The sequence below is a fragment of the Polypterus senegalus genome, chromosome 16, assembly GCF_016835505.1.
Source record: "Polypterus senegalus isolate Bchr_013 chromosome 16, ASM1683550v1, whole genome shotgun sequence".
NCBI lineage: Eukaryota > Metazoa > Chordata > Cladistia > Polypteriformes > Polypteridae > Polypterus > Polypterus senegalus.
In genome coordinates, this window is record NC_053169.1 from 21700451 (window position 1) to 21715173 (window position 14723).

At 35.3% G+C, this 14723-nt stretch overlaps 1 protein-coding gene across 3 annotated transcripts in view; it reads right to left on the reverse strand.

The window, feature by feature from the left end:
* Window positions 1-14723, reverse strand: part of tmem63ba (transmembrane protein 63Ba) — a 105917-nt gene that overhangs the window by 17412 nt on the left and 73782 nt on the right. For all 3 annotated transcript variants that reach the window (XM_039739111.1, XM_039739112.1, XM_039739113.1), the window contains 9 exons: window positions 12937-13060; window positions 11395-11528; window positions 10611-10748; window positions 8653-8806; window positions 6020-6126; window positions 5681-5767; window positions 5497-5562; window positions 4844-5003; window positions 520-625 (listed from right to left, as the gene is read on the reverse strand). In XM_039739111.1, coding sequence (XP_039595045.1) covers window positions 520-625; window positions 4844-5003; window positions 5497-5562; window positions 5681-5767; window positions 6020-6126; window positions 8653-8806; window positions 10611-10748; window positions 11395-11528; window positions 12937-13060 — 1076 coding nt within the window. The remainder of the gene's footprint in view (window positions 1-519; window positions 626-4843; window positions 5004-5496; window positions 5563-5680; window positions 5768-6019; window positions 6127-8652; window positions 8807-10610; window positions 10749-11394; window positions 11529-12936; window positions 13061-14723) is intronic.

Below are 14723 nucleotides of genomic sequence, written 5' to 3' on the forward strand. Positions count from 1 at the left end.
ATTACATAATCATTTCCTTTAACCCACAGCAGATGAAAAACTGTAGGTTCCACAGCAAGTAAAATGAAGTGTGAGAGAGTGAGAAAGTGAAAGATGGGATATGATGATTCAGAAAGTATTAAGTGCTTCACAACTACAGAAATAAATCTAAAGACTCTTTACAAATACTGCCATCATTTGTTAGACTAACGAAATGTGGATATCTTAAATACAAAATGTTTCTTTTTAAAAAATTTAAGTAAAAGGAAAATCTGCTAAAAGTGAAAAACAGGGCAAGTAACATATACACTTATTTAATAATAAGGCTTGATTTGATTCTCAGATTGTTAAGAAACACTACTGCAAAAAAAAGACTTAAAGAATACATTAACCAAAAGTGCTTATTGCTACACTATGGAGCAGTTACAGTTGATGTTCTTGCTGTTTGACTATTTATAACTGATTATTCAATTAGTTTTAAACAAAAAAACTGTCTTCTAACTACCAGTACTGTAAGTCAAAATAGGTAGCAAAACTTACCGAATGGGACAATAATTGGGCAGGTGATGCTGTAGGTCATTACTACAGTAAAGACGCACATCATCCAGGCATAGGCTGCTCCAAACTGGAACTCATATGCTTGATGCTTAAAAGAAATAATAATAATGTATAATAATGTATTATGTATATATATATATATATATATATATATATATATATATATATATATATATATATATATATATATATATATATATATATATATATATAGTACTGTGCAGAAGTCTTTGGCAACCTAGATTTTTATATTAATGTCTCGTATTAGTGTGTCAGTAGGAAAGAACACGTTTCAGATTGCAACCATTCATATTGTGTTCACATTTTGTTCAAGAAATGAACATATTAAGTAACAAACCACTTTTCAGACCAAAACTTAGTGGCTACAGGTATTTAGGTCAGTGTATGATTAAAAATAGAAAACAAACTTGTACTAATGATCAATGATGTTGAGTTGACTGAACCACAGTGATGAACTTAAACAGAAATGAGAATAGACGGAATCTAACTGGACAAGGAACAAGCATACTTGAAGATGAGACAGTGACAATTTAATCTTCAAATAATCAATTGTTACACTATGTGGTTATCCCTTCATCACCAAGATCCTAAGCATAAATTTTGCAGCAAACTGGAGCTTCAAGATGTTCTGTCCAAACTCTTCAAAAGAGGTATTAAAAAAAAAAAAAAAAAAAAAAGGAAACGGGCAAAGTGGAAGACTACAAATGCAGTGGTTGGGCATGAAGAGTGCAGGCAACAAGTGTGGTGGGTGATCAATACTAAGAAATGCAAGCAGATTATCATCCATCACACAATTCTATCAGTGAGGCATCTGTTCAATCCCAACTTCATTCATTAGCAAGACAATGAGCCCAAACACACAGACAAGGTCACAAAGAATTATCTTCAGCAAAAAGACGAACAAGGAATTCTGCAACAGATTTTATGTCCTCTGTTGAGCCCTGATCGCAACTTCATTGAGGCAGTCTGGGAGTACCTGGAGAGCCAGAAGCAAATGAGGTGGCTTAAGCCGTGGAAGAACTGAGGCAAACTCTCCAAATGCATTGGACTGGTCAGTTTTCTCAGGTCTGTCTTCATGTTTATAAGAGAACTGATGCAGTTTTAAAGGAAAATGGAGTTTACATCAAATATTGATTCAAATTAGTTCTCTGTTGTTCTTTATTTTAAAACATCTTTGCTTTATATAATTTAGCATGTGCGTAAGACTTTACACGAGGGGTCCTCGGTCATGATCCAGGAGGGCTGCAGGTTTTCTTTCCAACTAGTTTCCTAACTAGAAGACAGTACAGTATTTGCTGATAATGAGACTTTGTATTTAACTTTTTGGCTTGTTAATGTTTTCATTCCTCCAAGAGAAATTTGAATTGCACTGTAGAGTTTCCATCTCTGAGAACTTTATACATGTGTTTTGTGGACCAAAACAGATTTAAACATAACTTTCCTTCCAATTCCCTTCTCATTTAATTTCTCAGCTTTTTGTAACACAGATACTTCATGGCAAATCTGCACATTAACTGGAGAGCTGTTGGTTTATTGGTTATCTGCACTTCATTATTAATTAATGTCTGGTTAAGAAAACAGACAACAACTAAAACTTAAATGCAGCTGCTAAAAACTATAATAGGCAATTAACAGTTCTGAATTGTAACAGGCAAGATAACTAAAATTAAGCCTACAAAATGTAATGCTTTAGTAGTAATTAAATGGGTTCTAATTAAGAAGTTGGTACAAGTGAAAACCAATAGCCACTACAGACCTCCAGGACTGTAATTGAGGACCTCTGATCTACACGGTAAGTAAAATTTGTCTTTGATGAATGAAAGCACTAACAAGGAATAATAAAAATACCACATTTCATTATCTGCAAGGACTGAGTTCTAATTAGCAAACTGGTTGGAATGAAAACCTGTAGCCACTGTAGTCCCCCAGGTCCATGATTGAGGACCCCTGCTTTACACAGTGCTTGAAAGTTTGTGAACCCTTTAGAATTTTCTATATTTCTGTATAAATATGACCTAAAACATCACCATATTTTCACTCAAGTCCTAAAAGTAGATAAAGAGAAACTAGTTAAACAAATGAGACAAAAATATTATACTTGGTCATTTATTTATTAAGGGAAATGATCCAATATTACATATTTGTAAATGGCAAAAGTATGTGAACCTCTAGGATTATCAGTTAGTTTGAAGGTGAAATTCGAGTCAGGTGTTTTCAATCAATGGGATGACAATCAGGTGTGAGTGTTATTTAAATAACAGGGATCTATCAAAGTCTACTCTTCACAACACATGTTTGTGGAAGTATATCATGGCACAAACAAAGGAGATTTCTGAGGACCTCAGAGAAAGAGTTATTGATGCTCATCTGGCTGGAAAAGGTTACAAAACCATCTCTAAAGGGTCTGGACTCCACCAATCCACAGTCAGACAGACTGTGTACAAATGGAGGAAATTCAAGACCATTGTTACCCTCCCCAGGAGTGGTCGACCAACAAAGATCACTCCAAGAGCAAGGCATGTAATAGTCGGCGAGGTCACAAAGGACCCCAGGGTAACTTCTAAGCAACTGAAGTCCTCTCACACTGGCTAATGTTCATGTTCATGAGCCCACCTTCATGAGAACACTGAACAACAATGGTGTGCATGGCAGGATTGCAAGGAGAAAGCCACTGCTCTCCAAAAAAACATTGCTGATCGTCTGCAGTTTGCTAAAGATCACGTGGACAAACCAGAAGGCTATTGGAAGAATCTTTTGTGGACGGATGAGACCAAAATAGAACTTTTTGGTTTAAATGAAAAGCGTTATGCTTGGAGAAAGGAAAACACTATACTACCTAATGGTTTGGGCCCGTTTTGCTGCATCTGGGCCAGGACGGCTTGCCTTCATTGATGGAACAATGAATTCTGAATTATATAAAAGAATTATAAAGGAAAATGTCAGGACATCTGTCCATGAACTGAATTTCAAGAGAAGGTGGGTAATGCAGCAAGACAACGACCCTAAGCACACAAGTCGTTCTACCAAAGAATGGTTACAGAAGAATAAAGTTAATGCTTTGGAATGGCCAAGTCAAAGTCCTGACCTTAATCCAATCGAAATGTTGTGAAAGGACCTGAAGCGAGCAGTTAATGTGAGGAAACCCACCAACATCCCAGAGTTGAAGCTGTTCTGTATGGAGGAATGGGCTAAAATTCGCCAAGCCGTGTGCAGGAATGATCAAAAGTTACCGAAACGTTTAGTTGCAGTTATTGCTGCAAAGGGGAGTCACACCAGATACTGAAAGCAAAGGTTCACATACTTTTGCCACTCACAAATATGTAATATTCGATCAATTTCCTTAATAAATAACCAAGTATAATATTTTTGTCTCATTTGTTTAACTGGTTTCTCTTTATCTACTTTTAGGACTTGAGTGAAAATCTGATGATGTTTTAGGTCATATTTATGCAGAAATATAGAAAATTCTAAATGGTTAACAAACTTTTAAACACAACTGTATGTACTTATTTATATTTCACATACTGTACATACACACACACACTCTTTTTTATATTATTTAATTTGAATAGGACATTTGAAAAGCTAGAAAAAGTAAGTGTAGATAATGAATCTGGGTAACTATATTAAAAGTGTGCAGTTACTGATATTCTATATAATCTATTTATTTTTTATAATCTATCTGTTCAGGTAACAAATCAAGTGCAAGTAAAAACAAAGATACACATCATTACTGATGTCTGTTATATCAGAGATACAAAGCTTTGGGCATGATGATCAACCTACTACATTTAAACAGAAATTCAAAATGGCTTATTTGATACTCAACCCAACATCCATGGTGAGAAATATGAGGCATGACCAAGCTCACAGCATACAATGAAGTCTCAACATGAATAATTATTACTACACAATGTATTAAAATTAAACAAAGAGAAAATTTCTAGCCCAATAACACATAATGTGTAACATTTAATAATAATAATCAGCCTATTCTAAATGAAAACAGAAAATACAAACCACATAATGCATTGTAAATATAATCAGAGTTGTTGAAAATGTGTATTTTTGCAACCTCTAGGCAATTACTGTGTGAATGAGTAAAAAGGCACAAAAACATAAATTGTTTACAGGCAAGCAGGCAATTTAATCTATTTTATTTAGTCAATAAATATAATAAACAAACAAAGAAAATAAGAAAATACTTCTATTAGCCTCAGCGTCACTTCTCCAGAATCCTGTTACTTATTAATTAAATTAAAAAAAAACAAAGTTGATAACCTACTCGTTTAACGTTGCGCTCAGCTGCAGATCGGGCCAGACACAGACGGATCATGTACATGAGTAGCCCTGGGATTCTCAGCAAATCCATGGCATTACCAATGAAAGCAGAGGCAATGACATAGTTCACAAAGAAAGCCCCATTGTCTGGGAGAAAAACACACCTTAAAAGAGGAAATATTTACATTAATACTGTGAGTAGTACTAAAGTAGCTTATGCAATCAGAACAAGGGTGGAATTCAAATAACAGAGTTTCCATATTATAAGCAGAGTTTCTACTTTTCCAGTTGTGTTCTCCTAGAGAAAGGCCTCTTTCCACTAAGAAGCTCATACAAAATAAATTACAAACAACTGCTACTTGATAAAACTTTTTTTTAACAAAGACCAAAATTCTAAATCAAAGATCCTGAAAGGTAAGACGCAAGTCACAAGCTTGAATTATAATATTTCAATTCAGAATAAAAAATTATTTGTAAAGTTTATTTTAATTTAATTTCATTTTTTTTCTTTATAAATCATTAAACCAATGCTATTTTTTTTTCCAAAACATAAAAATCAAGCCATACCATTAAGCATGAAACCATATAGGTCATGCAAAAAGACAATTTCCCCTCAGGGATTAATGAAGTGTACCAAAATACCAAAAATACACTTACTCAAACCTGATTTTGGCTTCTGCTAAGAATTTCTTGTCAAACAACCATCGAAAGAAAACATCCAAGCTGAAAAGGCCCAAATAAAACAATAGTAAAGAATAATGTTTATGAATATCAATTAAAACAAAATACACACAGATTATTTAAGAACTGTATTTAACAGTTAATATTTGAATATTCATACCTGCTCAGCCCCAGTGATGGCAGAAGCAAGACCATAAATATAAGAAAGGTGTAACATTTATGCATTGTTGTTCGATTCTCACCTGACCTAGGGAAAAAAGTACAAGATTCACAAAAATGGAACTTGGGAGTTATTTGTCTAATACTGACAGCACACCTGACACATGACCTGATACAAATGTCTTTGTGCTGCCAAGAAAAAAAAAACACAACATTGCATCTTGTCTGCAGAAGAAAAACAGGAAAGATAATGGACCAATAACACATCTTAGAGAAAAATGTCAATCACTGAAGAATACCAAACAATATACAGTGTAATGGTAAAATGCAGAATGCATACCTGGTCCAATGAGACTCAAAGAAGGCTGAGTAATAAACTATAGTTGGTAGAAGAGCAGAGAATGCCCATAGAAGCAGGGTAGGAAAAAACTGGGTGATTATTGGGTTCTGTGAAAGAAAGGAGGCAACGTGAGCTGTTTTACAAAAAGAGAAAAACTTCAGATACCACAATATGATTTTTTTTTTAAACAAAATAAATCAATGAGACCATTTTAAGAAAAGCAGGAAAAACAACACACACACATATCATGCCTGTGTAAAGTCTGAACGAGTCAGTGGGTATATGACAGTATGAGCGAGTATGCTCCGCAATGGCAGAGCCCCTTGTCCTGGGCTGCTGATTCCTACTCTGGGCCAAATGCTTCTGTAATAGGTATCTCTCACTATTACCATGAACTTGATAAGTGAGTTAAAAATGAATTGGCACAAGTTCCAATGGAACCTAAATACTGCAAAACAGTTTTGATTTTTAATAATTTCAGCTTACAGTTAAAATAATGTTAATATTAGTCTTTACTCTGACAGAGTAAAGAACAGACATGTAGCATTGTTCTGGAAGTGGACACTAAAAACTCAAAGAGAAATGGCTACAGTAATTGGAAATGACATGCATATATGCATATATATGTGTGCACACACACACACACACACACACACACACACACACACACACACACACACAGGTACATAAATATTTGGACAGAGACAAGTTTTTTCTAATTTTGGTTCTGTACATTACCACAATGAATTTTAAATGAAACAACTCAGATGCAGTTGAAGTGCAGACTTTCAGCTTTAATTCAGTGGGGTGAACAAAATGATTGCATAAAAATGTGAGGCAACTAAAGCATTTTTTTTTAACACAATCCCTTTATTTCAGGGGCTCAAAAGGACAAATTAAATAACTGGAAATAAAATGTTCATTTCTAATACTTGGTTGAAAACCCTTTGCTGGCAATGACAGCCTGAAGTCTCATGGACATCACCAGATGCTGGGTTTCCTCCTTTTTAATGCTCTGCCAGGCCTTTACTGCAGCGGCTTTCAGTTGGTGTTTGCTTGTGGGCCTTTCTGTCCGAAGTTTAGTCTTCAACAACTGAAATGCATGCTCAATTGGGTTAAGATCAGGTGACTGACTTGGCCATTCAAGAATTTTCCACTTCTTTGCTTTAATAAACTCCTGGGTTGCTTTGGCTGTATATTTTGGGTCATTGTCCATCTGTATCATGAAATGCCGCCCAATCAATTTGACTGCATTTAGCTGGATTTGAGCAGACAGTATGTCTCTGAACACCTCAGAATTCATTTGGCTGCTTCTGTCCTGTGTCACATCATCAATAAACACTAGTGTCCCAGTGCCACTGGCAGCCATGCACGCCCAAGCCATCACACTGCCTCCACCGTGTTTTACAGATGATGTGGTATGCTTTGGATAATGAGCTGTTCCATGCCTTCTCCATACTTTTTTCTTGCCATCATTCTGGTAGAAGTTGATCTTGGTTTTATCTCTCCAAAAATGTTTTTCCAGAACTGTGCTGCCTTTTATAGATTTTCTTTAGCTAAGTCCAATTTAGCCTTTCTATTCTTGAGGCTTATGAGTGGCTTGCACCTTGCACTGCATCCCTCTGTATTTACTTTCATGCAGTCTCTTTATGGTAGACTTGGATATCGATACGCCTACCCCCTGGAGAGTGTTGTTCACTTGGTTGGCTGTTGTGAAGGGGTTTCTCTTCACCATGGAAATGATTCTGTGATCATCCACCACTGTTGTCTTCTGTGGACGTCCAGGTCTTTTTGCGTTGCTGAGTTCACCAGTGCTTGCTTTCTTTCTCAGGATGTACCAAACTGTAGATTTTGCCACTCGTAATATTGTAGCAATTTCTCGGATGGGTTTTTTCTGTTTTCGCAGCTTAAGGATGGCTTCTTTCACCTGCATGGAGAGCTCCTTTGACCGCATGTTGTCTGTTCACAGCAAAATCTTCCACATGCAAGCACCACACCTCAAATCAACTCCAGGCCTTTTATCTGCTTAATTGATAATGACATAATGACGGACTTGCCCACACCTGCCCATGAAATAGCCTTTGAGTCAATTGTCCAATTACTTTTGAGCCCCTGAAATGAAGGGATTGTGTTAAAAAATGCTTTAGTTGCCTCACATTTTTATGCAATTTTTTTGTATAACCCACTGAATTAATTGTTTCATTTAAAATTCATTTTTGGTAATTTACAGAACCAAAATTAGAAAAAAGTTGTCTCTGTCCAAATATGTATAGACCTAACTGTGTATATATATATATATATATATATATATATATATATATATATATATATATATATATATATATATATATATATATATATATACATATACACACATATACACATGCACATATGCATAGTTTTTAAAGAAATGAAAATACTGCAGAGAAAGGAAAGAATACTTAAAAATAACAGCATCTTACAAACATAAATAATATCAATAAATTTGTGCTAAAGAAAAAAGTCCACAAATGATATATGCCTCCAGCAAGGTAGAGTGCTGCTCATAAGATACCAGGCATTGATACTTTAACATGGGACTTCACACACATGAAAAAAATGTAAAAACATAATATTGTAATTCTGGTACATACATTTAAATATTCAACAGGTTTGGTGACGTTAAATTTGTCCATTGTGGTGATGATGATCGCAGGCGTAGTTAGAAAGAACAGCAAAATGAAAAGGATACAGTTGATAACCAAACATCTCAGCCACCATGAAATACCTCCAAGTTGGAGGTGCTCCCTGTCAATATCAAAAAAAATGTCAGATTCAGATAAAAGTCATGTTCAATGTATGAAAACAGTGTTTAATATGTATTTCATATAATTTCATGAAAAATTCACATAAGTAAGATCAATAATCATGCATCTGCAATTCAAGTTACTCAAAAGTTTGAAATAAGATAACAGTACTAGATGGCCCAGTGCATGATAAAACATGACCTATTGGTCTACTGCGTAAATCCAAATGCAGAAGTGTCAGTAAATCTGAACACATTCACCAAGTCTGTCTGTAGTCTACAATACTTACAATGTCACTTGCAATGGGCACGCTCAAGGGTATCATTTTTGCTCATGCCATGCTATTTGATGTGTGTAGTAACAAAATGCTCATTGATCCTTTTTTAGAACAATCCAAAGTATCACTTCTGGCAAGTATCTTAATATAAAATGTCTCCCCAGTTCAAGACAAATTATCCAGTTAATTTTTGCAAAATTAAAAAAGATGTTTAATTTAGGGCGGCACGGTGGCGCAGTGGTAGTGCTGCTGCCTCGCAGTTAGGAGACCCGGGTTCGCTTCCCCGGTCCTCCCTGCATGAAGTTTGCATGTTCTCCCCGTGTCTGCGTGGGTTTCCTCCGGGCGCTCCGGTTTCCTCCCACAATCCAAATACATGCAGGTTAGGTGGATTGGCGATTCTAAATTGGCCCTAGTGTGTGCTTGGTGTGTGGGTGTGTTTGTGTGTGTCCTGTGGTGGGTTGGCACCCTGCCCAGGATTGGTTCCTGCCTTGTGCCCTGTGTTGGCTGGGATTGGCTCCAGCAGACCCCCGTGACCCTGTGTTCGGATTCAGCGGGTTAGAAAATGGATGGATGGATGGATGTTTAATTTATTTCATTTCAGTACAATATGAAGTATACTGCTTATGTGTAAATAAGTCCAAAGAATGAAAATAATCAGAATATCAAGTGCCATTCCATTTAACGGGGCTGGATAAAATAAACACCCTTGATTAGTACACAGTACTTAAACTAATGTTGTTTTTTTACTTATATTTAATGTCTTAAGAAATGTAACTTGATTATTAATAACCTACAAAAAATTTTTCTAAAATCTTCTGAAATGTAATTAAAAAGTCATAAAATTGCATCAACTCTTCTTTGTCTTCCATTGGTAACCGGTCATATTGTGATGTGACAGAAGGTGTTCTAAGTTAATTCCACAAATGCTAAACAATCAAATTCAACAGTGCATATTCTCGAGAAAATGAAAACCTTAATCTTGTATATACTCTACATTTGCCCTGCTGCTTTTGGATATATGGTCATGTCAAAAGAGGATAATTGATTATTATAACAGATGACACTGATGACATGTTTGAGGACTGATGATTATTCTTTTATATATTCTTCTATAAAACTAAAACAAACAATTCAAGGTAAAACAAAGGTGCAGTCACCCAAATAACCAGATTTAATGGATCAAAGAAAATGAACAAGATCAACATTAAATACAATTATTCTTCATCAATAATAGCTATGGAAGCTGACCTTAAATGATGTTCAAGCAAGTAGTTGACTTCTGTAATATTCAGTAAAATGGCAAGGCTAAAATAATGCATACTAGGAAAATGGTCAAAAACACAATTTGTTGCATTCAACTCTTTTCATGTTTAGCTGTGAACAAACACATTCTAAATACATATCAGACGCTCTGTTCAATCTTTTTCCAAACCCACTTCTCATCTGTTGCACTGATGCCAAATGCAAGGCAGGAAGTGCCTGGAAAACAGAGATTAGTTAATACAAGAAGCATAAAAATGTATCTTACCAGTACACATTCTGAGGATCAGGGGCGTAGGTGACCGTCCAGTTATGTACATGGAGGCCTTCACTGAACTGAGAATGTTGAGGCTCCATCCTGCATTTACAGCCTTGGCACTTACATGCATTGAAATCTTTCAAGATCCTGGGGAGAAGAACAAAAGAAAAATCTAATTATACATACATACTGGCACATTTAATATTATACATCAAGAAGTCAAACACTTTAATTCTGATGTTTTACTGCATTTCATTTAAAACAAACTTCAAACACATTTTCTCAAGTATTATGTTTTATGTAAATTATTTGTTAAATTGGTTCTTAATCTTTTTTTAAGACAATGTAAGTAAACGTAGTGACTGAAAATTTAAATAAGTAAACAAAATATGAGGAAAATAACACCAGCAATATTTAAATTTAACAACTTCTGTCTAACATGACAAAATCATACATTAATTACTTTTCTAAACCAAAAGGACCAAATGAGTGCAAGGCAGAAAGCAGCTCAGAGACATGGTGCCAGTCTCATGCAGGGCACACTCACTGCCAAAGGCAGTTAATAGGCAACCTAAAATGTACAATGAGCGTACCTTGAGAAAAATTACATGAGCACAATGATTGGTCTGTAACTAAAACCATACGGCAGTGTGGCTAAACACTGTGCTACCTAAACCACAAACAGCTAGTATAAAAATAATTTGAAAGGGAAAAACAAAACATCAGTTAAAAGATGAAAAGGTGTATCTGCTGCATGCAGGCCAGTGATTATCACTACAGAATATTTCCTTACACTGCAGTCATTGCTTCATTCTGGAACGTTACAAAACCCATTCCAAGTGGTTTTTCATACACCTTCCCCTTTTCTTTCACATACTCTTCCTTTAGTCTAGTCTCCAAATTGGTATAGTATTCCACTGCTTCCACCTGTGGGAAAGAACAAAAAATGTAAATACCATTTGTATTGAGTATGCAACATAACACTAATTTTTGTTAAGAAGTTAACACTATTGATCTGTAAATTTTAAGCTATAAAAATGTGTTACAGGAAACATGCAATATTAAATTTAGAAAAACTTAATTACATCATTACAAAGCCCAATGCTATTATGTTAAAAACAGGGAAAAGTGTGAGACTTTAACATATGATCTGTACTTTTGCATAGAATTTAAAAGTACTTTTATCTCACAGTCAAATTATTATACATTTTGCTTAGGAGCTCTGAGTATGCTGTGTGAATTAACTGTCAAGGTAGACACTTTTATTTGCAGTACAGTGATCCCTTGCTACTCGTATATCACGCTTCGACTTTCGCGGCTTCATTCCATCGCAGATTTTAAATGTAAGCATATCTAAATATATATCACAGATTTTTCGCTGGTTTGCGGATTTCTGCGGACAATGGGTCTTTTAATTTATGGTACATGCTTCCTCAGTTTGTTTGCCCTGTTGATTTCATACAAGGGACGTTATTGGCCAATGGCTGAGAAGCTACCCAATCAGAGCACATATTACGTATTAAATAAAACTCCTCAATGACATACGATATGCTTCCCGCATGGTGTTTCGCAAACTTCAAAGCTCTAATAGCCCGTATTGATTTTTGATTGTTTGTTTTTCTCTGTCTCTCTCACTCTCTCTGACATTCTCTGCTCCTGACGGACGGGGTGTGAGCAGAGGGGCTGTTTGCACAGAGGCTGTTTGCTTAGAAGATACGGACGCTCCTGTAAAAATTCTGAAACACTACCTTCACATTGATCCCTTCATTGTGGCCGCTTTATCGTGGGTGCTTCGTATACTTAAAAGGCCAACAGACCTATTGATTTTTGATTGTTTACATTTCTCTCTCTCTCTGACATTCTCTGCTCCTGACGGCACTCCTTTGAAGAGGAAGATATGTTTGCATTCTTTTAATTGTGAGAAAGAACTGTCATCTCTGTCTTGTCATGGAGCACAGTTTAAACTTTTGACTAAAGGGTGTTATTTCATGTCTAGAGGGTTCTAATAATGTTAAAAAACGTATTTAGAAGGTCGTAAACAGGTTTTCTATGCTCTAACTGCGAAAATATTAGATTTATAAATAAATATTATTACTTTGTGGAAATTCATTTATCTGTCTGGAGTGGATTAACCGCTATAAACAAGGGTTTACTGTATAACTGTGCGGAGAATATTTATAAACAGTGTGGGAGAGTTTCTAAGAACTTAAAATATATAAAAATAACCATACAAACATATGATTTCTACTTTGTGTATTTTCACCTATCGCGGGGGGTTCTGGAACGCAACCCCCGCGATCGAGGAGGGATTACTGTATGCCTTAATCTCACTTACCTGTTCACACCCCTTGATGACACAACAGCAGAGATGTCCACAGGGTTTTGGGTTGATCATTGTGGGAATGTGTTCCTTTGCCATCAAATCTGTGAAGAATTTCCTTCCACGTTCTGCTTTTTTCCTGAAATAAAAGGGTACATAATACTTGAAGAATTTTGTTAATCTTCCAAAATGGCATTAATAATGGGTCCCTACACAAAACATGTATTTTTTCCCAGTGAAAAAAATGTTAAGATAACCTTTGAAAGCCAAATAATTTTAAATTGAAAAAATGCATGTTAAACATTTAAGCCTTCATTACCCAAGTTAACCTAAAAGGCAATTTAAGATTTCAGCATGTCAAAATATTGTAAAATTTATTATTCTTAAGTTTCTGTAGACTGAGCTGAAGAAGACAAATAATGCTTTACAAACAAATAAAAGAGTGTCAAATATCCACGTAGGCAAAAAGTAATTTTTTGCTTGGCAACAAACTTTATCAAAGTCTTCTCTAAGGCCGCGTTTATACTTCACATGATGCAACGCATGCTTAAGCGGACGCACCTGCTACGCAAGCATTTTACTAATAATACTTGTGCGCGTACTTTACGGAAATCTAGAGGAATCCACCAGGTGGCAGTGCGAGATATCATCACAGTGAGAACTGGTTCGGCTTCTCTGTGTTATGAATTGCCTGGAACACCCATTAAATTCCGATGACACCTTACCGCAATATAGCTGAAAAGGATGTTTAACGATTAACGCATCAGGACGCATCAAATGAACACTGGGAACGCGTGGCAGCCATGATGCGGGCGCGTGCGCGTTCTGAGCGTGAAGTATAAACAAGCCCTAACAGTTTTCAATCACCTAAATGATAACTGGCAATTCATTTTGTGCAAATTACAAAACTGGAATATCTTTGAAATTAGCAAATGAATCAAAACGTTGTTCAAGCATGAGCATTTATTAACTTCTGTGACAATACTATTACCTGAATAAAGAGGCAAAAGCAAAATCAGTGTACCATGTACATTCTAGGAGATTTTAAATGATTAATACAATGTAATAAGTAAACATTAACTTTAAAAGCATTAATTAATTTGCTCAACAATTTTTTTTCTCCTAGTGTACTCTCATGTTTCATAATGCAGCGCCAGAGTGAGAATGCTATAGAACACTTCAGATGGTATTTTAGTATCCAGCCCTCAATATACGTAATAAAGTGGTTGATCCTTCTTTATTAAAACCAAAAAATGAATAGATCACTAATGTTAAACAATTACTTTTACACTAAATATTTATGTGTTTGGTAGTTTTTATATAAAAGCAATAAAATATTATTAAAAGGCTATTTTTGCTTATAATGTTGTGATTCTACAAGTTAAATCTACAAGAAAGTAAAAACGTGAACAAGGTTTACAATTAAATAATTGGATTATCTGTGGGATACATATTAATAAAGCTTTGCATGCTATAAACTTAAAACACCTCCACTTTTTATCTACATACTGTACCAAGCACTGTAGTTGTCTTCCATTTTTTTTAGGTCACTGTATTTTATTTAAAAAACATTTTTGTATAATTCTCTACTATCAGTGATCACTTATCCATGGTACTGGATTTCAAAGTGCTGCCTAAACCGTACATTTTATTGTATATGCTTTATTACTTTGTTATTTAAAGGATAATAATAAGACATTCTGCATTTGTCACATCTAACATTTTCATTAAACACCAATTTAGGAATTAATTATTTGCTTGAACTAGTGCTTTGTGTGCATTTTAATGTTACGGACTAGAAA